The sequence below is a fragment of the Mauremys mutica genome, chromosome 4 (assembly GCF_020497125.1).
Source record: "Mauremys mutica isolate MM-2020 ecotype Southern chromosome 4, ASM2049712v1, whole genome shotgun sequence".
NCBI lineage: Eukaryota > Metazoa > Chordata > Testudines > Geoemydidae > Mauremys > Mauremys mutica.
Window position 1 is genome coordinate 86,794,736 of NC_059075.1, and position 24,343 is coordinate 86,819,078.

The 24,343-nt window shown below is 47.5% G+C and overlaps 1 protein-coding gene across 1 annotated transcript; it reads right to left on the reverse strand.

The window, feature by feature from the left end:
* Positions 1–588: 588 nt before the first annotated feature.
* LOC123370488 (small VCP interacting protein) lies at positions 589–8,633 on the reverse strand. The gene is made up of 4 exons (XM_045017108.1): positions 8,343–8,633; positions 5,245–5,295; positions 2,581–2,700; positions 589–1,752 (listed from the first exon to the last, which is right to left on the reverse strand). The coding sequence occupies exons 1-4, from the start codon at positions 8,403–8,405 to the stop codon at positions 1,738–1,740; spliced, it is 249 nt and encodes an 82-aa protein (XP_044873043.1). The 5' UTR covers positions 8,406–8,633; the 3' UTR covers positions 589–1,737.
* Positions 8,634–24,343: the final 15,710 nt, after the last annotated feature.

Consider the following 24,343-nt stretch of genomic DNA (forward strand, 5'->3'; position numbering starts at 1 on the left):
CAGTGTAAGTGAATGAATGCAGAGGTTAACCCCAGGTAGAACAAATTCCTTCAGAAATTCCTGATCAACAAAGCCACGATCAACAAACCCCAACCACAACCGAACCCCAAAACTCCTCCCAAACTCCCCCACCATTAAAGTGGCACTTTAATGGCACAACAAATTGTCTTGGCATAGTCACACTGTAGAATACTCACTCTACTAGAAATCCTGGACAGAAAGTTGCATTGTACATTACACACACTGTATTTTATCAGTCTTCCATTGTAGTCTAATTCAGTAAAATAGGAATATAACAGTGAATAGGGCAAAAGCCCACACTCAAAGTAAATGTGAGGTATCAGTATCTTCTATGAAGGCTACTGCTTTTGTCACTAAACTAACAGTATACTCTTCTTAAGAATTCCTTTGCTATTGTGAATTATGAAGGCAGAAGCCAGGAAGCTATTTCTTTCAAGAAAGTGGACTTAAGATGACAGATTTGGATTGAAGGGGAAAAGAGTGTATTTAATCCAAGCAACACTTCCACAGTCTAACCTGGGTCAACAATGGAGTCACTAGGACACTAACAGGCCAAAGACAGTGCCCTCCAGGGAAAATAAAAGTTGTATTTTTATTGTAACAGGATCATTTCTAAATTCCCTCATCTACTCAGTAGTGTTCTGAGGTCACTTCTAGTTTTGGAATCAGTTCATAATACACCAGTGTAGTTAGCTGTAAATAATCAAAAGCAGTTTCACATTTGGGAAAAGGATTACAGACATTCCTTGATACAAAAGAGCAATAAAAGTGCTTCTAGCACTTGGCAAATATTATTGTACTATATATAGTTAAGCCACCCAGGTAGTACAGAAGCTTTTAGAAAATAAACTATCCAAGAGATGACCTAATAGGTCTTCTCCTTTTCCATTTTTTAATATTTCCAGAAGTACAACACTACCCCCTTGTGGTGCAAAAAAACAAAATAGCCAACAACGTTTAGTTTAGCTAATAGCATTAACTTCCAGTACATGTTATGTTATAATTATGTACTCTCAAGAAATCCATAATTGGCGAATCAATGAAAAGAGAACGGGCATAAGACCACAAAATATTTACCTCAGTAAAAGCATGTAAAGCGATTATAATTCAAAGCGACTTTTTTTTTTTTTTACAGCACATTTCACAAAATTTCAATTTGCAGAAGCCAAGCTTTTCCAAAAGCCTTTTAAAGGCACTAAATTCACAGGTAATTAACCAATAATTAGTACAGAAGTGATGGACAGCAGCACAAGTATCTAGAGAAGATAACTTTTTTTACACAGAGGCAGACAAAGTTCAACAAAACTTTAAATGCTAAAACAAAAAGAGAAACCCCCACACACTAAAGGTTACCCAAGCTGTGCATGTTAGTTTCAAGAGCAGAAATATAATACATTCACTCTATCACCATTAAATACTAAGTTCATTCCCAAATAACTGTGCATCTCCCACTCTCCACCCCACCCAAAAGTTGAAGCATGAGACGTTTTAAAAAATGGCAAGTTTTGGCCACCTTTGTTTTGCATTCTGAGATTTTTGTTTGAAAAATATTTTTAGCGTACACCTCTATCCTCTGTCGTACTGCAATGGCAAAGTACTGTTGAATCTTCATATGCAAACAGCAAAAGCCACACAATGCATAAGTGCCACTCAGCTGCAGAAACTGGCAAGTGATTGGCAGTATTTGATCCTCTTCTTTTCAAATGCCACACTTCTTTATCCAACCTGCCACTAGAAAAATAAAACAAAGTTGTGTGTATGCAGTAAATTCAGTGATTCATTACGGTCCATGTACTTCATTCAAATCCATCAATATGTTTTTATGTGCAACAAGAGGATGCACAACTTTCTAGATACTATCCCTGTCCCAAAAAGTTTCCCTCTCCCTTATCTTTTTAATAAGTTGCTGCTTTCCTTTTAGATGGTAAATTAGCATATATAGAGTGTAGATAAACAGATGTACACCAAAAACACACAACTTCCCCCTTGCCTGTTTGTTATTAATTGGCTTATTTCTTATAAGCATGGAGGAAAAAACATGGTTTCTCAAGGAGGTTGCCATCTTACAAGTATGGTCAGTAAGGGTGTTCCATGTGCAGGGAGCAGCCTGGAATTTAGGTGTGAATATGATTGTGGGAGAAGTTGGTAAGTGGGAAGTCAAAATTAGCATTAATGGTGGAGCAGAGAGGATGGAAGCAATGCAGTAAGAGACAGGAGTGGACAAGTGGGGAAGGACAGAGCTGTGAAAAGCCTTCAAGATTAGGAAAAGTAGCTTGCATTTTACGGTAGGAAAAGGGAGACCTAGTGGAAGAATTCAAAGAGGGGGTGGGTGATATAGTAAGACAACACGAAGGAAGATGAATGATCTTAGAAGCTGCATTTTGAATTGATTGGAGGGAATGATCAAATGGGTATTGGAGAAATCATAAGAGGAGGCAGCTGCAATAGTCAATGTGGGATAAACAGTTTGAACAAGATTTTGCTGTGGGAATAAAAAGGAAAGGTTGCAGATCTAAACATTTTAAAAAAGGATTTAACAAAGTAAATCTTAAAACTTACTCTAAGTCCGCCACCGCCGCCTCCTCCAGAGCTTGAAGATGCAATTTGTTTCTCCATTTCCTCCTGTTTCTTTTTCTTTTGCTCCACAGAATATGGGTTCTTAACACCCCGAGAGGTGGCCTTTAGGGAAATAAGATTGGGTAAAATACTGCAGTCCAGTTTCTTTCCAAAGAAATAAAATCTTGGCAACTATATTTTGTGGGTTTCTATTTGGAAGCAATATTGAAACACTAGTTAATACTAGTATGTAACACAGCATCATAACTTTTTAAGGTGCTTTTTCACATTGCACAGTATTTGTCAGTCATGGCAATGGGGTATTCTCTTCATTTTATTTGTATATCCAGCTAGGCATAATTTAATGAGTAAATGCATGTGGTTTGTATTCAGATTGTAAAATTAAACGTTTCCCCGTCCCCTTCAAGAACTCCCAGGCACTTTGATCCTGCAGTTTTTCAGTTGGTGTGAGCTCCATATTCTTACCCTCACCAACTGAATTTTAACTTTAAAAGGATGGTTTAGGCAGTCTGCTGCATCCAAAACCCCAAACTGTTAGTTTATTATGGGATCACTGCCCCACCTTCTCTTACCACATGGATTCCTGCAAGTACAGGGCATCCTATAGCTAACAGAGAGATGTTAGCCAAGAGGTCTCATTATAATTTACAATAAGTGCATGAGGGGAGATAACGGATTTAGTTTCCACATCTACAGTACTTATGTGAACCCTACCACAGAAGTCAATGAGAATTTTACATGCAGCAGAACTGCATAGCCAAGTGCTTAGGGGACCAGCTTAGGATGTGTAAAACCAAGGTTCAATTCCTCTACCACAAATATTCTCTGTGACCCTGGGCAAGTCACTATTTGTGCCTCAATTGTTCATCTGTAAATTAGGGTTAATAGTACTTCCCCTACCTCATAGGGGTGTTGTGAGGATATATACATTACAAGATGGAGGCACTGAGATACTATGGTGATGGTGCCATATAAGTACCTAAATTAGAGCGATATAAGATTCTAAAACATGAATACCAAGGCAGCACACAATAGCTTCTTTTTCCTCTTACTTATTTTGAAATCTGAACTTTACAGAATTTTTAATGCACTTCTAGCTCATAATTTAGAGCTATAACACTACATTTGAGCAACAGAAAAAATAAGGTTAAATCTATGCTGAGAGGAAAGAGGAACAGACTGCTAGCACAAATCCAAGGTGGTGGTGACTGATATCGGCCAAAGCAGAGTTGTGACAAAGCAAGACTGTAGACGGAGTAAGAATGTGAAGAGAGGCATTAAGGTGTCAATGCAATATATAAAATATGAAGTAGGGTGATCTGAACAGTATATTAGATTAGCATATTGTTTGCATAGAAACAGAATTACACTAGCTCCAGCATGGTCTGAACAGAGGGCTGGAAACCTGTGTGTGTGCGTGTCACACACACACACACACACACGTTAAGTTACATGTTTGCAGAATAGGAGCTTTACTTTGTGTCTGTTTCCACCATCTACTACATCTCTTCCTATATAGTATTTATCTATCTACCACTCAGGGTTGTTGCAAGGATATATATTTAGAAAGTACTTTTGAGATTCAAAGCACTGTAGCTGTACTAAATCTTCCCTTTTTTTTTAATTAAAATGTAGTCCAAAACAAAACAAAGGTTTTAATAAAAGGGCCTTTAAATATCACTTAAATGCTGCTATCATAATTTAGAAAGTGCTTTTATTCATGACTCAAATATGAATCATGATCTTTTAAACAGGAGCAAACAGAATAAGCCCATACCAGCAAAAGGCCAAAAATGTTCATACAATACACACATTCATTATCTTCAGATTTCAGCTGCATATTTGAAATTCATCAAGACACTTTAGAAAATTTGGATTATGCAGTGTTTAAAAAAAAAGTCTTGTAAGATGCAAATAAGGCTACAGTTCTATTGCTTTAGGCTTCTGTATGTGTTTCCACCCTCCTATTATTACTTCTGCCCTAAGGCAAATACTACCTCCACTTTCCTAAGTTTAAGACCTCCCAGCTTCAACACCCAAGTCCCCAACTTTTCAGGCCCAGAGTTTGTCAATGCCACTGCTTAATTGACTGCAATGAGGAAAAAGACCCATATTTTCCCCATGTTAATGAAGCGAACAGCCAACAAATTCCGCTATGTTGAGCTTTTAGAAGTAGCAAGTCTCAAAAATAACACTTGCAAATGCCGCCAAAACAATTGCAATTTTTGAAAAATGCAACTGAACTCTCTTTGGTGTTTGTGGTCAAAGTAAAACAAAAATATCACTGACAAAAATCAATTTCTTCTTTTGGTTTATAAGAACTTTCCAGCTTTGCATTCGTATTTTATAATGGCAGGGATTTTCAACAGCGCTAATAGCCGTTTTGAATTTCAATGGGAGTCAGACGCCTAACTACCTTTAAGCTTCTTTCAAAATCCCCGCCAATTTTCCATGACATCATTGTATAAATACCCATCAAATACATTATCCCCAACAAATTAGTAACATAACAGCCAAGTGCAAAGATAAATTCCACTTGCCTATAATCCACGTATGCTGTTCAGTTGCATTTGGCAAAGAAACCTCGTATTTCCCATATTAAAACCAGTGGCTACATAACAAATTTCTGAGTAAATGTAATGTTACCTCCATTTGCCTCTTTTCTGCAGCTTCTGCAAGTTGTCTTCTCTTAATTTCCTACAGACAATTTGGGAAAAAAAGGAGTTATATTCCACTGTAGTAGAGAAAGCAGAATAAATTGTTTAACAATGAAAATATAGTAGTTTTAAAAAAGATTCAATGATATAATGCATAGACTACTCCATGTCCATTCCTTGTCATTCATATGAACAATGGAAGTTATTTAATCAAATTCTTAACTTAAGTCAAACGTCAGCTGCTTCTTCTCTCTGTTATAAGTATTAAAGTAACTACATAAGGACAGTATGGACATAGGGTACGTCTTCACTACCCGCCGTATCGGCGGGTAGCAATCGATTTCTCGGGGATCGATATATCGCGTCTAGATGAGACGTGATATATCGATCCCCGAACGCGCTCCTGTCGACTCCGTAACTCCACCAACCCGAAGGGCGGTAGCGGAGTCGACATGGAGAGCCTCGGACATCGATCCCGCGCCGTGAGGACGGTAGGTAATTCGATATAAGATACTTCGACTTCAGCTATGTTATTCACGTAGCTGAAGTTGCGTATCTTATATCGATTTTCCCCCGTAGTGTAGACCTGCCCTAAGATGGTAGAGTGTTATTGCTGCTATGATGTATTCCAGTCTTTGAGTAACAGTAGTTAGTGTTATGCAGATATATCCATTAGAAGGACACATTTCAGATTACTTGAATCTTTACCGCCCCCACCCCCGCAAAAAAAATCCTTTCTAGGATGAAACATGCAATAAGAAGGCAGAGAAATGGACAGATAATCCATAAATTGTCCTTGTCCTTTGAGGAGAAGAAAAATGCAATCTTGGTATGATTGCTGTTTCCTTGAGGTCCTCATGAAAATAACCTCATGAGACGTGCCTCATCACAAGCATAAATATTTTAAAAACAATCATCATACAGCGCACCGTCAACTTGTGGAACTCCTTACCTGAGGAGGTTGTGAAGGCTAAGACTATAACAGTGTTTAAAAGAGAACTGGATAAATTCATGGTGGTTAAGTCCATAAATGGCTATTAGCCAGGATGGGTAAGGAATGGTGTCCCTAGCCTCTGTTTGTCAGAGGATGGAGATGGATGGCAGGAGAGAGATCACTCCATCATTGCCTGTTAGGTTCACTCCCTCTGGGGCACCTGGCATTGGCCACTGTTGGTAGACAGATACTGGGCTAGATGGACCTTTGGTCTGACCCGGTACAGACGTTCTTATGTTCTTATGAAACCACTGATAGTGATGTTTACAAAACAATGTAACTAGAATAGCAATCACTATAAATGGATTTTCACTGAATGCAAGTTCACTAAAACCAGGCTCCACTGTTTTCCAGAGTTAGAAAAGCAGATTTATTTCCTTACCAGTTAAATCCCAACCAGGATCTTGATCCAACAATCAGGTCAGCTAGCATAGGCCCCTAAACCCATGAAGAATCCCACTGATTCTGAAGTCAGTGGGCTTCCACAAGGACTCAGGGAACTATGCTAAGAAGACTTGTACCCATGTCAGTAATAAATGGTAGCGATGGCATATCTGAAATGAGTCCACCATCTTAGTAAAGTTTCTAGTAGGAGGGTGTGTATAACATAAACAGGAGTGTAACAGAGAGACCAAGCACTAAATGGGTTTAGAGACAGAATTACCCTCTCCCTCTTAAGAGATGGTCCCGCCAGATCTCTTTGTGCTCCTGCAGATACTTCAAGCGCAGGACACCTGTGACTGAGACTGACAAACTCCAAATTGTGTTTAATTTTAGTTCATGGTAGAGGTTCTGGGTTTAAGGGGGATATGGATCAGCATTCATGTGACTCTCCCAGTCAGTACGCAGCCCAGGGAAGCTAATGATCCAACCAGCGGACCAAATTCGGTGATGAATCCTGGTCACGTGCCTCCTGAGACATGTACACATGCTAAGAAGGGGTGCTACCCTATGGCTTTTGTTTTCTGGTTACATACTGTGTGGTAAGGTACTGACCATGCAGTACCCATCTGGTAGAAGGACAGCTGCCAGCTTTACTGAGAAGCACCTAGACTTTTGGACAGTATAAAACACCACGATTTTCAATGTTTTAAAACATTATAAAGAGATACTCAATTTGACAAACTAATTTTTAAAATGTATGTTTGGATTTTGTTTTTTAGCTCTTAAGAGTTTTCTGTTGATGTTTATATCTCCCTGTCCCCCCACCCGCTGCCAATCAAGGAAGAAACTGACTAACAAACATTCAGATGACACTACCCATATGTGCAAATACTTGCAAGATCCAGTCTATACAGGGGGAAGAGTGAAACTGATATATCAAATGCCAAAAGCAGACAAGATGGAATGGGAGAAAAATATCTGTTTGCCCATCAACTTTTCAGTTACAAATAAGATCTAAATTAAGTAGAAAATTTTCTCCCAAAAATGATTTTCAAGTTGGTTTCCCTTTAAAGCAAAATGCTCTTAATAAAAACAAACCTAGAGCACTATGGACCTGCTTCTGCAGATCCATGCAAGATCAATGTGTGTTTTTTTTAATTAATGGATATATTTAACCCTTAATTATACATCGAGGGCCTAATTCCCTCTGTCCCCAAAATAAATATTTAAAAACGCAGTTTTTTAACAGGATCTCTTACTGCGTGTATGTCACTGGCGTATGTTACAGGTGCACCTTTGGGAGGCACAGCAATCCTCAGGGCTCACTGCACCCCAGGTGGGCTGACCGATCCCAGCACATTGCTGTTGCCCTTGTCCTGCCTAAGGACTGAACATCTAATACCCCCCTCTGCTCTGCTGCGTTATTTTATCCTGCAATTATGGGGAAACCACACCATGGAAAGTCGCCTCTCTGTGGGGTAAAACAGAAAAACAACCAACCAAACCGCCAGCCCAGAAAAACCGGAGGAGGAGGAGCTGAAAGGAGGCTGCACCTGCTGGGCCCCTGCTCCGGGGCGGGGGAGGCCCTGCCCGGTTTGCGCGTGGAGGGGCCGGGGAGCGCGGTGCCCGCGGCCCAGCTAGGGCGTGCCGGGGGAGAGGAGCTGGGCTCCCGCGTGGCGGAGCGGGGGGGCCGTGCGCGCCGCACTCACCGGGTCGGGCGTCTCCACCACGTCCTCGGCGGCTCCCCCCAAGCAGGGCAGGCAGAGCCCCATGCCGGGCCCCGCTCCGCTCCGCGCCGCGCCGCCGGGCCGCCTCGCGCTCGCGCTCCCGCCTCAGGCAGCCAGAGCTCCGGGGACGCGCCGCGGCGGTCCCGCCCGGCACCCTCAGAGCGCGGAGCCCGGCAGGGCCCGCCCAGCTCCGGGATCGGGGCACACGGCGCCACCTGCAGCTCCGGAGCTGCCGCTGCTGCCGCCGCCGCGAGACAAAGGCCGGAGGGAGGCTGGATGCAGGCTCGGGGGAAGGCGGGAGCCAGAGTTCCACCATGGTCCTGTTCCCGCGGGTCTCGGCTACCCCAGGGTGTGGTGTTTGTAAACTGCTCCGCGTAGGACTGTGCTGCGGGCAGCAGTTACTGATAGCTTAGAGTGTAAGAAACTGCTACTTGATGTAGCAAATGCCTACAGGCAGCAGTTTCTTGCACTATAATATAAATTACTATGCAGTTATTGATACGTATAGATTGTAAGAAACAGCTTTTGTAAAAAAAAAAAAACCCTGCTACTTGATTTTTACATACTTGAAAACTGTTATGTTTGTCTTCCCTCATGTCTCATGTTTTCTAGACCTTTACTTTTTTTTCTCTTCTCTGGACTTTTTCTAATTTGTCCACATCTTTCCTGAACTGTAGTGCCCAGAGCGGCACACAATACTCCAATTGAGGCGTAAGCAGCACAGAGTAGAGTGGACATCCCATAGTTGTGATCTATTTTTTTGCAGCGGCATTACTGCACTGTTCACTCATATTCAGCTTGTGGTCCACTATGACCCCCAGATCCCTTTCCGCAGTACTCCTTCCTAAGAAGTCATTGCCCGTTTTGTATACGTGCAACTGATTTGTTTCTTCTTAAATGGAGTACTTTTGCATTTCTCCTTTTTGAATTTTATCCTATATACATCAGACTATTTATTTTTCCAGTTTGTCCAGATCATTTTGAATTTTCATCCTATCCTCCCAAGCACTTGCAACCCCAGCTTGTTATCATTCACAAACTTTATAACTATACTCTATGCCTTAATCTCAACTATTGATTAAGATTTTGAATAAAAACATATCCAGAACTGATCCCTGCAGAACCCCACTTGTTATACCCTTTCAGCCTGTGAATCACTGATAATTACTGTTGGAACTGTTTTCCAACTAGTTTTGCACCCATCTTATTTTAGCTCCATCTAGGTTGCATTTCCATAGTTTGTTTATGAGAAGGTCATGGGAGACAGTATCAAAAGCATTACTAAAGGCAAGATAGATCACTTTGATCACTTCCCCGCATCCACAAGGCTTGTTACCCTGTTAAAGAAAGCTATCAGGTTGGTTTTACATGTCAGGGCTTGGCTACTCTTGCAAGTTGCAGCGCTGGTAGAGGCTTTCCAGTGCTGCAATTAGTAACCGTCCACACCTGCAAGGCACATCCAGCGCTGCAACTCCCTGGCTGCAGCGCTGGTTGTACACCTGGCCAGGTTGGGGTGTAGCGATTGCAGCGCTGGTGATCCAGCGCTGCTCATCAAGTGTGGACACACACCAGCACTTTTATTGGCCTCCAGGGAATAAGGAGATATCCCAGAATGCTTTTAACTAAATTACTCTTTGTTTTGTTATGCAGCCTCTCTTTGTTTTGTGGTGAACTCTGATCGGAGCTCCATTGAACTGCTTATCTAAAAAACAAACACTGATCACAGCAAACAGGATCACAGCAAACTGTACCTGGCTGTGAACGATCAAATGAGAGGCAAGCAGTTTGCTTGACAGAGAAACAGCGTTGGATGCAGGCTGTTTGCAATTAAGACTAAGGGTTCGCGAACATTTTGTGATTTTTCAATCCAGGGAAGCTAACACACAGTGTTGGCTCCAAAAATCCACTCTCTCTATCTTCCCCGCTCCCTGTCACAGTACACCACCCTCCACCCCCCTCTTTTGAAAAGCACGTTGTTGCCACTTGAATGCTGGGATAGCTGCCCATAATGCAGCACTCCCAACAGCGCTGTAAATGCTGCAAATGTGGCCACACACCAGCGCTGGAAGCTGTGAGTGTGGCCACACACCAGCGCTGGCCCTGCACAGCTGCACGACCAGCGCTGTAACTCCCAGCACTGCAACTTTCAAGTGTAGCCAAGACTGCTTGAATTAGCTACATCAGACAGCCTTTTTTTTTTTAGCAAAGTAAGACCTGTCACTGCTGCAGGTAGTACGGTCCTACAGATAGCATTTATTTCTCTCTCTCTCACTCACTCACTCTCACACACACACCCTACCTGTAACCTGTCGGGATGTGCTACCTGTAACACTGCTATATATGTGATGAAGCTAATTCCTACAGTTAGCAGTTTCTCACACCAGATCTATGTGAGATTATCTGTAGCAATTTGCAACCTGTAGCAGAGAGATAGTGAATTCTTACCATTAGCAGTTCCTGAGGGCTGTGAACACTCAGGTAAACAGTGTCTCACAGCCAGCTAGCGGCTTTCCCAGGGCCAGCGCTTCCATTTAGGCAACCTAGGTGGTCGCCTATGGCACCAGGATTTGGGGGGGGCGGCATTTTGCTGCCCTCAGCAGCAATTCGACAGCGGGGGGTCCTTCAGCGCTCTGGGTCTTCGGCGGCAATTCTGCGGTGGGTCCTTCCCTCGCTCCGGGACCCGCCACCAAAGTGCCCTGAAGACCGGGAGCACGGAAGGACCCCTCGCCGCAGAATTGCCACCAATGACCGGGAGCGCGGAAGGACCCCTCGCCGCAGAATTGCCACCAATGACCGGGAGCGCGGAAGGACCCCTCGCCGCAGAATTGCCACCAATGACCGGGAGCGCGGAAGGACCCCCGCCTAGGGCACCAAAAACCCTAGCGCTGCTCCTGGGCTTTCCCTTACAAACCGCAACGCATAGTTTGAAAACACATGGCCTAGCACAATAAGCAAACCTACTGTGCTATTTTCCTTAGGAGCAAAATAAACTAATGCTGAATACTGCAGCTGACAGAATGCAATGTAAACAAGTATCACACAGATCTTTCTTGATAGAAAAGCTTTCTGCTAAACCCTGCACATGCCCAGCGCAATCACACTCCCTACCTTCATCTGGCTTCTCTCACTCAGCACAAAACAAAATGCGCACACAAGATGACATCTGGAAAGATGAGAGTTTCAGTTGATGAACCTGCCAGATAATAGCTGCTGCTGCTGCTGGAAATATAGTGGGGGAATATACCAGAGAGATTACATTGATCAGGCCTTTTGAGAATTTACCAGGGAAATCCAGAAATTTTATAATTCGGGATTCTGAAGAAAAGTACAGGGAAATGAGAGCCAGGATTTCCACTGACTTGCTGTGTAACCTTTGGCAAGTTACATCTTTTGTGCCTCCAGTTTGTCCTCTCAACTTTCCCTTGCCCTGTTAGTTCAAGAGTAAATAGGCCAGCTACAATTCTAATTTCAGCAGCAGATCTTTTCACCCCTCTGGATCTATCACCCGGTGTTAGAAGTCGGTGTGCTTCCCACCTCTCGTGTATGGTGTAGTGTACAAAATAAATTATTTTTGCAAACATTCCATTCCTACATGGGAACTATTGACATGTTTGATAAATGGAAGTGTCAACAAATTCTTTAAAAACAACTGTATGGTAAGCAATACCTTTTGAGAAACCATTCTGTCTTCATCATCCTCTATAACCATGTCATCAAAATCACCTGGATGACTGCTTGAAACTCCTGACACTACACACACCTCCTCTTCCATGTGTGTGACCTCTACTTGGCTGTTGTGAGGCTTCTGAGATACATTGCCTCCCTTTTCTCCTACCTCTGAGGTTTCCACAGTGTCATCCACAGCAGTTTCCTTTTCCATGTTTCTCTGTGATATGTTTTCCTCACCTAATTTTGGAGGCTCTTTAAATACTTTTAGTTGGGAGATATTGTACAACGTTGCTAAACCTTTCCCTAACTTGTTTTCTAATGTAACTCTTTTGCCTTCTACAGTGGCAATTTTGTATGGTCCCACCTAGGTAGGTTGTAGCTGCCCTCCCTTTCTTGTTTTCCTTCTCGCATTCAGTAACATGACAGTGTCACCAACCTTGAATGTTATTTCCCCATGTTTACGAGTCTTAGTTTTGGCATACTGTATTTGTTGCTTTTCTTGTGCTTTTGAAATATTACTAATAGCCAGTTTAGTTTCAGCATCACGTCTAGCTTCAATTTTCATGATGTACTCTTTGTAGTATTCTTCATCGAGTTCCTCGAAACCTGTTGGCTTTGGAAACAAATGGAGAAGGAGTTGTGTTTATAAAATGAACAATCTCAGAATAACATATGCACCTGAAAGCTGAAGGACTCACCGTGTAGTTGTCTGAGACTTGGTCTGGGAATCTTGCCTCAAAGCCATACAGTAGTTGATAGGGTGACAATTTGGTTGTCATGTTTGGTTTTGTTCGCAAAAAAAAATACATCACCAAGAAATTAATCCCAATTAGTCGCACTGTTGTCAACCAACTTGCGCAATGCTCTGTAAAAATGGTGATGGATTATTTGTGGGGGAGTGGAAAGTACTGTCTTTACGGAGAGAAATTGTATGCAATCGAAAAGGTGTAAAGAGGCCATCCTAGTGCAGTGGGATAATTCCTTTTATTTGAAATAAAAGACAAGTTGAGTTTCAATGTACTAAACATTTGAAGCAATCTGTAGCTTCTGTCATAGTACATTCTCCTTTCTATTAATACTGTATTTTTTCCTGCCCTAAAATTACCTTTTGATGGATTTGTTTCTGTTTTCAGCTAGTCCATTGGCTTGTGGATGGTATGGGCTGTTGAAGCATGTTGTATTCCCAATTTTTTGCATATCTCTAGGTTAAGATGAAAGGAAAAAAATTGCCATAAACTTTCCTTTCGACAGGTTTGGTGTGTAACCCTAACCCTTTCCCCTGATACCTTATAAGGCATGCTTTATATGCAAGATCACAATTATATGAAAATGAGGAATATGGGGTACACTCCCAAGGTATAGAATGTCACACATTCATTTTCTGATATAGCTGTAAAACTACTCTTAAGTTTTTTCTAAATAAATCAGTTTAAAAATGTATAGTGTGTACCTTCTAGAAGTGAAGGTTATTCTTCACAACTCAGAGTTAGATATATATATTAAGGCTACAACAACCAACAAGAATGCACTTTTATCTAGAAAACCATGATTAAATCAAGTCTTCCTGACTAGTGATTTAAATTTTAAATCAAATCCACCATGGTTGAGGGCCAGTGTCACAGCCTTATGTATATTTTATTACTCAAGAAATCTTAAGTCACACTTTCACTGTATGACAAGATGCTTAGTCGCCATCTCAAAATACCCATTAGACAAACACTTGATACCAAACACATTTTTGGAGTAGAGAGAGAACCAACCCCATGTTCCTATATTTTCAGCACTGTTTAAAAAATATTTTGCAAGTGGAATTTCATGGCTATTGCATGAAAAACCGTTAATGAAAGTCTGAACATTTAAAAAGAAATCTTTATTAGTCCCTTTCCACTACATAGTAGGTCATACAGGGCCCGCTGCAGGAAGACGAGAGAAACGGGTGACAAGGCGGTTTCCACCCCCTGGAGTACGTGCAGGGGGGTCGTGGAGAGCCCCATGCGCCGACCGAGCACGTGGGCATCCACGTAATCCCCCCTGTCGTATCGGAGCCCTCAGAAGCGACGGAGGAAGGCGTGTGTGCCATGCTGGACTACCCACACCATAAAGGAGTCTCTGCAGGGCCTGGAGTCGGAAGACATAGACCTGGCTGCGAAGGCAGACCAGGCCCTGCCCTCCCTCTCTCCCTCCCTCTTCCACGGGGAGACTCAAAAGCCCTGCAGGGACTCAGTGCAGCCCTGGCCAGAAGAACTCCAGGACCATCCTCTGGAGCCTGATCAGGGTCCCCGGGGCCGAGCTCAGGGTGTTGAACCGGTGCCAGGGCATGGACAGGACTAGCTGGTTCGACACCAGTGCCCTCCCTCGCAGGGAGAGACACCGGAGCAGTCCTGTCCATCTCCGCAGCCGCTCACTCACCCTGGCCTCCAAATCCTGCCAGTTCTCTGGCGGAGAAGGATGCGTGGCGGAGAGATAAACGCCAAGATAGAGCAGCGGACCCGCGCTCCACTGGATGGCTTGAAGCACGGGTGGGAGGGAGCTCACCTGCCACCTGTCCCTGACCACCAGGCCGGAACTCTTGACCCAGTTGACCCAGGCAGAGAAGGCTGCCAAATAAACAGCCTGTCAGGCCTCCACCCACACCAGGTCGCCTGGGTCCTGGACCGTGAGGAGCACGTTGTCGGCATACGCCGACAGGACCAGCCACAGCTCCGGCTCTCGAAGCACCAACCTCGTCAACCTCTGGCAGAGGAGACAGAGAAAGGGCTCGATCACCAGAGCGTACCTCTGGCCCAAGAAGGGGCACCCCTGCCGTACTCCCCACGTGAAGCTGACCAGCTCGGTCAGGGTCCAGCTGAGCCTGACCAGACACTCCGCCTCAGAGTACAGCACCTGGAGAAAACCCACAAACTGGGGCCCTAAGCTGAACGCCCGCAGAGTGCCCAGGAGATACCCGTGGTCCATCCTGCCAAACGCCTTCTCCTGGTCCAGGGACAAGAGGGCAAATGACAGACCATCCCTATGCCCCAGCTCCAAGAGGTCTCAGATCAAATACAAGTTATGGAAAATGGTCCGGCCTGGGACGGTGCAGGTCTGGTCTGGACGGACCACGTCCGCCAGCACGGACCCCAGCCACAGTGAGATGGCCTTCGCTATGACCTTATAGTCCATGCTGAGGAGTGAGATGGGACGCCAATTCCATAGGTTGCTGAGGTCCCCCTTCTTCGGCAATAAGGCAAGCACGGCTCGCCTGCACAAGAGAGGGAGGACCCCGCTTTGCAAGGACTCAGCCCCGGGAGTAGTCACGGCAGAAGAGCCGTGCGTGCACCTTCCCCAGATCCCACCACCATCTCGCTGAGGGAAAGGCATGCCACTATCCCCACCAGAACTCCTGGAAGGATGCCACGAAGCCCATGTCCTCCAGCAAGTTGTTGTTAAAATGCCAATAGGCTGGTCCCGGCCTTTCCGAACTTAGAGAGGCCGTCACGGTCACCAGATGGTGATCCGAGAACAGGGCCGGCTGGATGCCGGAGGTGTGGGCCCATGCCAGATAGAAACGTGAGAAATAAATGCAGTCAAACCAGGAGAGGCGTGACCGATTGGCCTCCACCTGGACATAGGTGAAGGTGGTGTCATCGTCCGGGTGGTGGTCACGCCAGACGTCCACCAGGGAGTGATGGTCCACGATCTCCCTGAGGATGCCCGCGTCCGCCTGGGATTTCTTGACTCCTGAGTGGTCCCGGTCCTCGAGGGTGGTGTTGAAGTCCCCGCCCAGGACCAGGCACTCGTGAGGATCCAGGGTGCCAAGGAAGGTCGACACCTGCCGATAGACACGCACTCGTTCCAGGCCCACGTTCGGGGCGTAAACATTGACCAGGTTTAATATCAGCCCCTCCACACAGGCCCGGACGTGCAGCAGGAGACCCGGCACGACCTCGGTGACCCCCAGCACCTCGGGCCATAGCTCGGGGGAGAACAGGGTGGCCACGCCGGCCGAGTGGGTGCCGAGGTGGCTAAAATATACCCCCGTCCCCCCACTCCAGCCACCAACTAGCTTCGACGACTGAAGCCGTGTGGGTCTCCTGCAGGAAGATCACAGAGTACCTCCCCTCCCGAAGGAAGGGGAGCACCTGGCTCCTGCGGAGACCTACCCTACAGCCCCGGGCATTTAAGGTGGCAAAAATGATAGCTTTCATAGGGAGGGCTGGGCGGATCCTCATGGGCAGGGTGATTGACAGCCTCCAGCTGTCCCTGCAACAAGCCAGGTTCGACCCCAAAGGTCACGAGGGAGTTACGGAAGTTGCGGGCCTGCCGGTAGGCCATGATGTCCTGCCTCCCGGTCCCTCTCCCCTCCCCCAAAAGGGCCCTCACAGTCCGGAGGACATGATGGAAGTGCCCCCAGCACTGGAGGGCAAGCTGCACCTTGCTCTTTGAGCCACAGGTGTCCTTCAGGAAGCGGCTCATCCCTCAGCGCAGAGGGGGACGCAGCGGCCAATCTGCTGCCATCCTCCGGTGGGGCTCCCGAGAGATCTTCACGGCCCGTGGAGATGGGCAAACTAGGGGCCGAGTCCTTGTGCTGCTATGCTGGGCAGCCCATCTCCATCTTTGGCAAGGAAGGGGGCGGTGGAGGGAATAGTGCAGCCCCCATAATGTCGGGAAGGGGAGACACGAAAACCGCCCCCTGAGGCTTGTCCGTGGATAGCAGGAACGAGACAATCTCAGGGCGGCAATAGAATAGGAAGTGGAGGGGAAGGGGACAGGCGATGGTTTGGGAGCAGGATCAAGGGCAGGAGGAGGGGCAGGCACTGGAACAGGAAGAGGGACTGGGACTGGGGCAGGAGAGGGGACAGGAGCAGGGGCAGGAACGGGAGCAGGAACAGAAATGGATACATGGTCCCCAGCAGCCGAGCAGCTGGGGTGCAGCTCCTCACGACCGGGACTCAGGGCAGGAAGGGGGCTTTCACCGATCCGGGCATGGGCGTCACTGCAAGCGCATCACCCTCAGCCACGGCGTCAGGCATGGGGGAGTCATCAGCAGGGCCCCCCTCCGGAAGGGAGGCTAACCACTCCGTCCGGGTGGTAGAGGGTGCACCCACAGGCTCGGGGCTCGGCGGCCTCACATGGAATGGTATCCGCAGCCGGGCTGACAGGTAGAGCCAGGGGCGCCCCGAGGACAAGAGCAGGGGCTTTAACATGGGGTGAAGGGCAGGCAGGAGTAGTGGGCAGCGGGGCTAAACCGCTGCCCAGATCGAGGCCTGCTGGTGGGGGTCGTCCTCTCCCTGGGTGACAGGTGAGACCCAGGGCCTCGATCTCCTCATATATGGAAGGGAGATCACCTCCCATCACCCCGGGGTCCTCCCTGCTAGCGCCTGAGGCGACACTTGACTCGGGCATTGCAGGGGGTTTATCCGGCAAGGGGGCAGGAGAGGCTTCATCAGGGGCCTCCGTGAGGAAGACTGTTGAGGATGGATGTTGGTACCCTCCAGTGCTGCCACATCTTCCCCAGCCGGCACTGGTGGATGGAATGTACTCGTGGGCAAGGCAGAAGGCTCAGTGTCTGTGGCCCCCTTCCTGGTCTTCCAGGGGGCCTCCACATCAGATGGTAGGAGCGGAACTTGAGCCTTCTGCTTGCCCTGCTTTCCCTGTACTAGGGTCCAGCCCTCCATGGCATCGCCTGAGGGCCGGTTGACAGGGGTTGGGTCGGGGGCAGGGATGATGGCTCGGGGACTTGAGGAGGTAATAGTGGGACAGCGCGAGGGGAGGCAGATTCCCCCTGGGGAGGGCCCTCTCCCAATCCCGGTGATACCCCCGCTGCACCCTCCTCCACAGGCCCTGCCAGATTGCAGGCAGTGGAGGCGGGGCTCTCCCGCTCATCTGGGCACGATAGGGGAGAAAGCCCTAGGACCTGAGCAGAAGGAGGAGGGGCAGCTCTGGGCACTAGGCAGCTAGGGGCGCCGGCGATGACATTGTCGACACCCTGCTGGGGCTTGGGGGTCCCAGGTGCTCCTCTGTGCCGGGCCAAGTGGCAGTCCCTCCGGACGTGCCCCATCGCCCAGCAGAGGTAGCACCGTGCCTCCCCGTAGAATAGTGCACCCATTAATGGGCCCCCTGATAGGGGACAAGGAAAGACCCCTCGAGCAGCTCTCCGCCACATGCCGCCAGTTGAAGCTGCACCTGCCAGCGGAACGAGAGGACGTGATGGAGAGTGGGGTCTTTGCAGCCCAATGGGAGAGGGCTAACAACAGAAATTTGTTTCCGCAGGGTAGAGAGGGTGGGTAACAGGGTGGCATTGGGGAGGAAAGGAAGAACGGAGGTCAGGATTAAGCGGATCCCCAGGTTCTCTAGTGGCTCCAGGGGGACGAACACGCCCCCCCACCGCCAGGCCCTTCTCCACCGCCTCCTGGGTGGTAGCCTCTGAGGCAAAGAAGAAGACGACCTTACCATACATTTTGGAGGCTGCTACGATGGCCGTGGGCCTTGCCAACGCCCGCACGTAGGTTTCCACGTGGGGCGAGGCAGCATGAGGAGGCAATGGACGCCGTGCTTCCTGGTGAAGGTGGGGAAGGGGCCCTGGCCGCTGTAGATGGTAGCAGAGGCGGTGGTCGGGGGAGATGACGTGGTGGCTGGCGGGGGGAGGATGCCGCCACCTGGGCGTACGCCCTGGGGGCCAGGGGAGGGGCACCCGCAGAGCTGGTGGAGGGAACATCAGGGAGGGGCGCCGCGGCTAGGGGTGGGGCCACGGCAGTGGTGGCAGCCCCTGCCATGGAGGGCCTAGTCTTCTTGTCGGGGCTCTTTCCTTTCTTTTTGCCCTAGCCTTTTCTGCCGGCTGGGGGGGCTCCCCCAGAATCGGAGGGGGCGAGGGATGTGGCAGCAGCAGAGGTCACCCCATCACCCATCAGCAGGGGCAGTGGCACGTGGTTCGGCAGCAGTGGTTGAGGAAGAGGCTAGAGAGGTTGTCGGGGGGGTGGGTCCTGCCCCAGGGATCCCACCCCCCGCGTCTCCCGCCATGATGAGCAGGGAGGGAGGGGAAAAAATACCAGAGAAAGTGAGGGGGGAGGGGAAGCAGGTCAACCACTCCTCCCCAGTAGGCTGCAGGCAGGGGGGGAGGAGGGTGCCGAAATGGGTGGGGGGTAGATAAGGAGCTATCAAGGACTTGGGGGGGGCGGTGAGTCACTTACACAGGATTGGAATCCAGCTCCTCTAGCTGCACTAGGAGAGGGGAGGGGTACAATAGCAATGGGAGTGCAGTATAATTGGGGCAAACTCAAACAGGGGAGGGGCACAAGTGCATGGGAGGGGGCATGGGCACATGAAGGGAGGCCACAAAGGAAGAGGAGCAACCAGTCTGGCAGTGGGGCAGAGGAACCAAGGGGCCAACTGTAGGGCTGGGGTGGGACAAACAAACAAAGCTGCAGAGGGAGATGGGCGGGGCAGGCAAACAAACTGAAGCTGGGAAGGGGCAAAAGACTACAAGGGGCAAATGGGGTAGGCAGCAAGGGGCAAAGCAGGGGGGCCTGTTACAGAGGGGAAGGGGTCAGTCCAGTGGGGGTACGGGGCCCACAAGCGCTTGTGCAAAGTCAATGTGTGGGCTGGCTGTTGCTGCAGGCCCAAATGGTGGAAATAAGGCATGGCAGGCCAGGCAAGTAGCTGAGCCCTAGAGGCAGGAGCTGAGGCTGATGGTAAGTGGCCTGTGGGGTGGTGGAGGGGGCAGTGGAAGTTAGAGGGGGGACACAGATGGACTGGGGGGCAGGCTCCATGCCACACCCCTTGTGTCCCCACAAACACAGTCTAAACCCCACCACAAGAGCACAGTTGGAGAGTTACTCAGTCCTTAATGGCCTCCAGTTAATCAGTCCTTAATGGTCTCCAGAGTCTCTGTGTGCTCCCCCAGCAGCTGATGGTCCGCTTAGTCCTCTTCCTCCTCCAGACTCCAGCAGCTCCCTAGGACAAACACAGAAGCAGCTCCAGCAACCCTGGCAGCCAGGTAGGAAGGACCCCTCACAGGTGGTAGCAGTGGTGGTGGAGATGGGGTCCTAGGCTCTCCCTCCAGAAATGGGGGAGGAGGGGCTGGCCAGCAAGGCAGGTTTGTAGGTTTAGAAAAAAAGGTGTATACATTTATGTATGGGATAAATATAAAATCAGTGGATGGTTAACTGCATTATAGGAAGTTGGATCCCATGGCTACAACCACCTCTGTCTGACCTGTTTGGTACCAAGCATACACTGCCAAACCAAAGCTTCCCAAAATACAGTGGGTGGACAGTGGGATATCTATTCATGGTGCACCTCACTCTGAATCTATACAAGTACTTCTGGTAAGTACCCTGACTGCTGAGACAAGGAGTCCAGGAGGCATGCACACAAGTGACATAGTAACCGTAATGACTCTGTGCTGACATAACTTGAGTTAACCCACACTTAAAGTGTAGATATGGCCTTAGGTATATGAAATGTTTGGGAGAGGTAACAGGAACAGTATGAGGATAGATTCAGGGTATGTCTTCACTATTCGCCAGATATGTCTTCACTACCCGCCAGGTGGGTAGCGAACGATCCAGTGGGGATCGATTTATCACGTCTACACTAGATGCAATAAATCGATCCCCAAGCGCTCTCCCGTTGACTCCTGTACTCCAGCACCATGAGAGGCGCAAGCAGAGTTGACGGGGGAGTGGCAGCAGTCGACTCACCGCGGTGAAGACACCATGGTAAGTTGATCTAAGTACGTCTAAGTAAGCGAATAACACAGCTGAAGTTGTGTAACTTAGATCGACTTCTCCCCCCTCCTAGTGTAGACCAGGGCTAAGACTCATTCAGGTGTTTAGGCTCAAGGCATTGGAACTGGCCTTACTGCACCCTACAGGCTTAGGAACAAAGAGGCACATAAATATATCATTTATTTATTAAAATGTCTTGACTCAGGGGTGTATAACTCATGATCTTAGAATTCTTATGGTTGTAAAGGTATCTTGGGGTTGTAGATGTGTGTTCACTATATTTTGAAAGGCAAAACTAAGAATGGGTTAAACAAAGAATTAGATCAGTCCCTCAGGATAAGTACATTGGCTATTAGTCAAGATAATCAGGGATGCAGGCCCATGCTCTGCATGTCCCTAAACTGTCCTTTGACTGCCAGATGCTGGGAGTGGACAATGGGATGGTTCACAGAGTCATTGCCTGGTCTAATCATTCCTTTAGAAGCACCTGGCATTGGCCGCTGTCACAAGACAGGACACTAGATTAGGTGGACTATTGGTCTGACCCATGATGGCAGTTCTAATTTTCTGCAAAAATTATAATAGATTTTTTTTCCAGGGAGAAAGACGTTATAGGAGATAGTGTCCTGCCTTTATTGATTATCCGAGAATTGAGTTGTATACAGTAGCATGTGGAAAAACACTAAGGGCTAGACTGAGAGGCAAAATAACAGTTGCAAAAATGCAATCCCCATTAGAGGATTGACTCAAAGTTTTGACTCTAGGCCAGGAATTCAGTCAGAGTGGAAGTCAGATGATCCAACAGAATAAACATCTGCTCTAAAAATGAGAAGAAAAAATTAGAATTAAAAATTCAGGGAATCCCAGCAGCAGATAAGACAACTTGGGAAACTGCTGAGAGATTCTATGCATTCAGATACAGTGATAAGGGATTCTTTGTTTCTGAGGGGATATATGTAAAATGTTTCACTGAATTAAATCTCAGGGATTTATCTACACTGGCGAATTAAAGCTCTCTAATTTGCTGGCTCAGGGGTGTGAAAAATTACCCCCTGGAGCGCAGCAAGTTTGAGCACTTTAAAGCACTAGTGTGGACAGGCTCAGCTCCCAATGCTCAGAGCTAATCCACTCGTCAAGATGGATTACCAGGAGCACTGGCACCCGTGGCAGTGCTTTGAACTTTGTAGTGTAGACGTAGCCTCGGTAGGTTAGATCAGACAAAGAGGAGCTGCAGTGACTAGGCATTGGGATGCCTGTGCCTTTAAGAACCCAGCCCTGGGAAGCTGGTGCTGAGAGGTGCTGTCTGTGAGAGGGGAAATAAAAAAGCCCCTTTGCCCCCCACCATTTTTGCAAACACTGGTGTCTCAGTCCCACTGGGGTAACTGCTACCCCCGCATGTGCTGGGTTTTGCCCTCTGTCATCCTTTGCCAGCAACTCACTCCTGGGCTTAACTCCACCTCCTCCTCCCCTCATTCCTGATTTTGCCATTTAGTCCCTCTCTCAATGCTGCCTCCAGCTGCTTGACCCCCCCCCACCAGTAAATTTCCACCCCCTGCCCAGACCCTGGCCACCCCCCTTCTCCGATTCACCCCCTTTGCCACTTTTTAACCCCTGTCAAAAGCAGTGCACAGAATCTTAGGGCTAATAAGGGCAGCAGCTTCAGCAGATGATCAGTACACTGTAAGTAGCACATTCCTATGCAGAGCAATTTACTATGCTACACCAGCTTTGCAGAGGCTTCCTAGATATGGGGTTAGAGTGTCTGCCAGTTACTGACCATGCTGGAGCTGGTGGGGGCTTGTGCGCCCGCCATCCTTACAAACGTACTAAGCAGACTCCGTGAGGCAGCAGTGTCTACGTGAGAAAGCTGCAGGACAACTTACACTGTTTTTGTAAAGTGATTTTAGTCAAACCAGTGCAAATCTCTGTGTGGAGCCCTCCTTTTTCCTGTGTAAGAGGGGCTTATTTATCCCGATTCCTAATGGATTTAAACTAAACCAAAATAAGCCCCATTTAAACCAAAATTAGAATGCCCACACAGGGTTTTATACTGGTTTGACTAAATCATTTTAAAATCTAACTTTTAAATTAAACTAGTGAAGCTTTTTTATGTAGACAGCCTATATGCCTTGTCTCCATTACAAAGTGTGATTTTAACTAAACTTGTTTTAAAAATTGATTTAGTTAACCCTTGGGTGGACACTTAAATTGTTTTCAATCTGGTTTGTATCAGTTTTATTTAAATCTATTTCTTACTAAATTAAGGTGCTAAACTGAGCCTACAGTAGATGCTAAATGATGTTTCAAATCATGTTCACTAACTCACATTTAAAAAAATATATTTTCCCCTAGAATATTCCTCTTGTGAATAGATACACTGTTTGGGGGCAGGTTTGCCAGACCTGGGAAACTGCAGGGACTACAATTAATTTTGTAAGCCATTCAGTGATGGACTCTATTTCTATCCAGCTGGACTCTCGCCCTCTTCACATAGCTATTCCTCTTCATTTATCCTATACTGTCTCTAGGTGGTTCTCAACCATGAAGCCAATGGGAAAAATGCTTTCTCTAATGTTACTGAAATGTCGGATCCGCCTAGCTGAGAGCCAATGACAGCCAGACAGGGATAAGGAAAGGTTGCTTTATTCTGCAGAAGAAAGGAGAGTTCTGTACCTAGGTACAAAAAACTCTACTCCATACAAAAACCAGGAATTTTTTATACACACTCACACACAGGCTTTGGTCGTGTTGGCATTTGATTGGTGGTTAGCAAATCCTGCACTTTTGCAATTTGCTCAGCAAAAACCGGCTCAGGACCAGCTTCAACTATCTCAAGACCGATAAGGGAAGACAGTTTAAAAGTTCAGGCTACTGATTGGGTCTATGTAAAAGAGTGGAAAATCGATCCTCTCCAACCCCGGTGGGCTGGCCCTTTTCATGTTCTTCTTACTTCCCACACTGCAATTTGAGTAAGGGAATGGGATACCTGGATCCACCACACCCGAATCAAGCTAACCCCTAGGCCAGGGCCAGAAGCAGACGACATCGGACTTCGAGGGAGCACCGCCAGCTCTTCCCACCGCGACCCGGAAGAGCCAGAAGCAGACGATACCTGGAAAGCTGAACCTCTCGAGGGACTAAAGCTTTTGTTCCGATGAATAAAATCCTGAGACTTTGTGACTATGGGTTCTCAGATGGTGCTGCGGTGGCTGCTATTTCTGAGCCTGCCCCTTGTACAAGCTAACCCGCACCCAGCGGCTAAACCTCTTCAGCGACTGGCCACGTTGGGACACTTGTCTGACTGTTGGTTGTGTCACCGAACTCGTTCTGAGGAAGGAATAGGACTGTGGGCTGTACCTTTAAACCTCTCTGAAACTCTCTCCCTACAAGTGGTGTGGAAAGCTGAGTGGTCTTGAGGCAGTTGAAGCTGGTCCTGAGCCGGTTTTTGCTGAGCAGATTGCAGAAGTGCAGGGTCTGCTAACCACCAATCAAATGCCAACTCGACCGAAGCCTGTGTGTGAGTGTGTATAAAAGATTCCTGGTTTTTGTATGGAGTAGAGTTTTTTGTGCCTAGGTACAGAACTTTCCTTTCTTCTGCAGAATAAA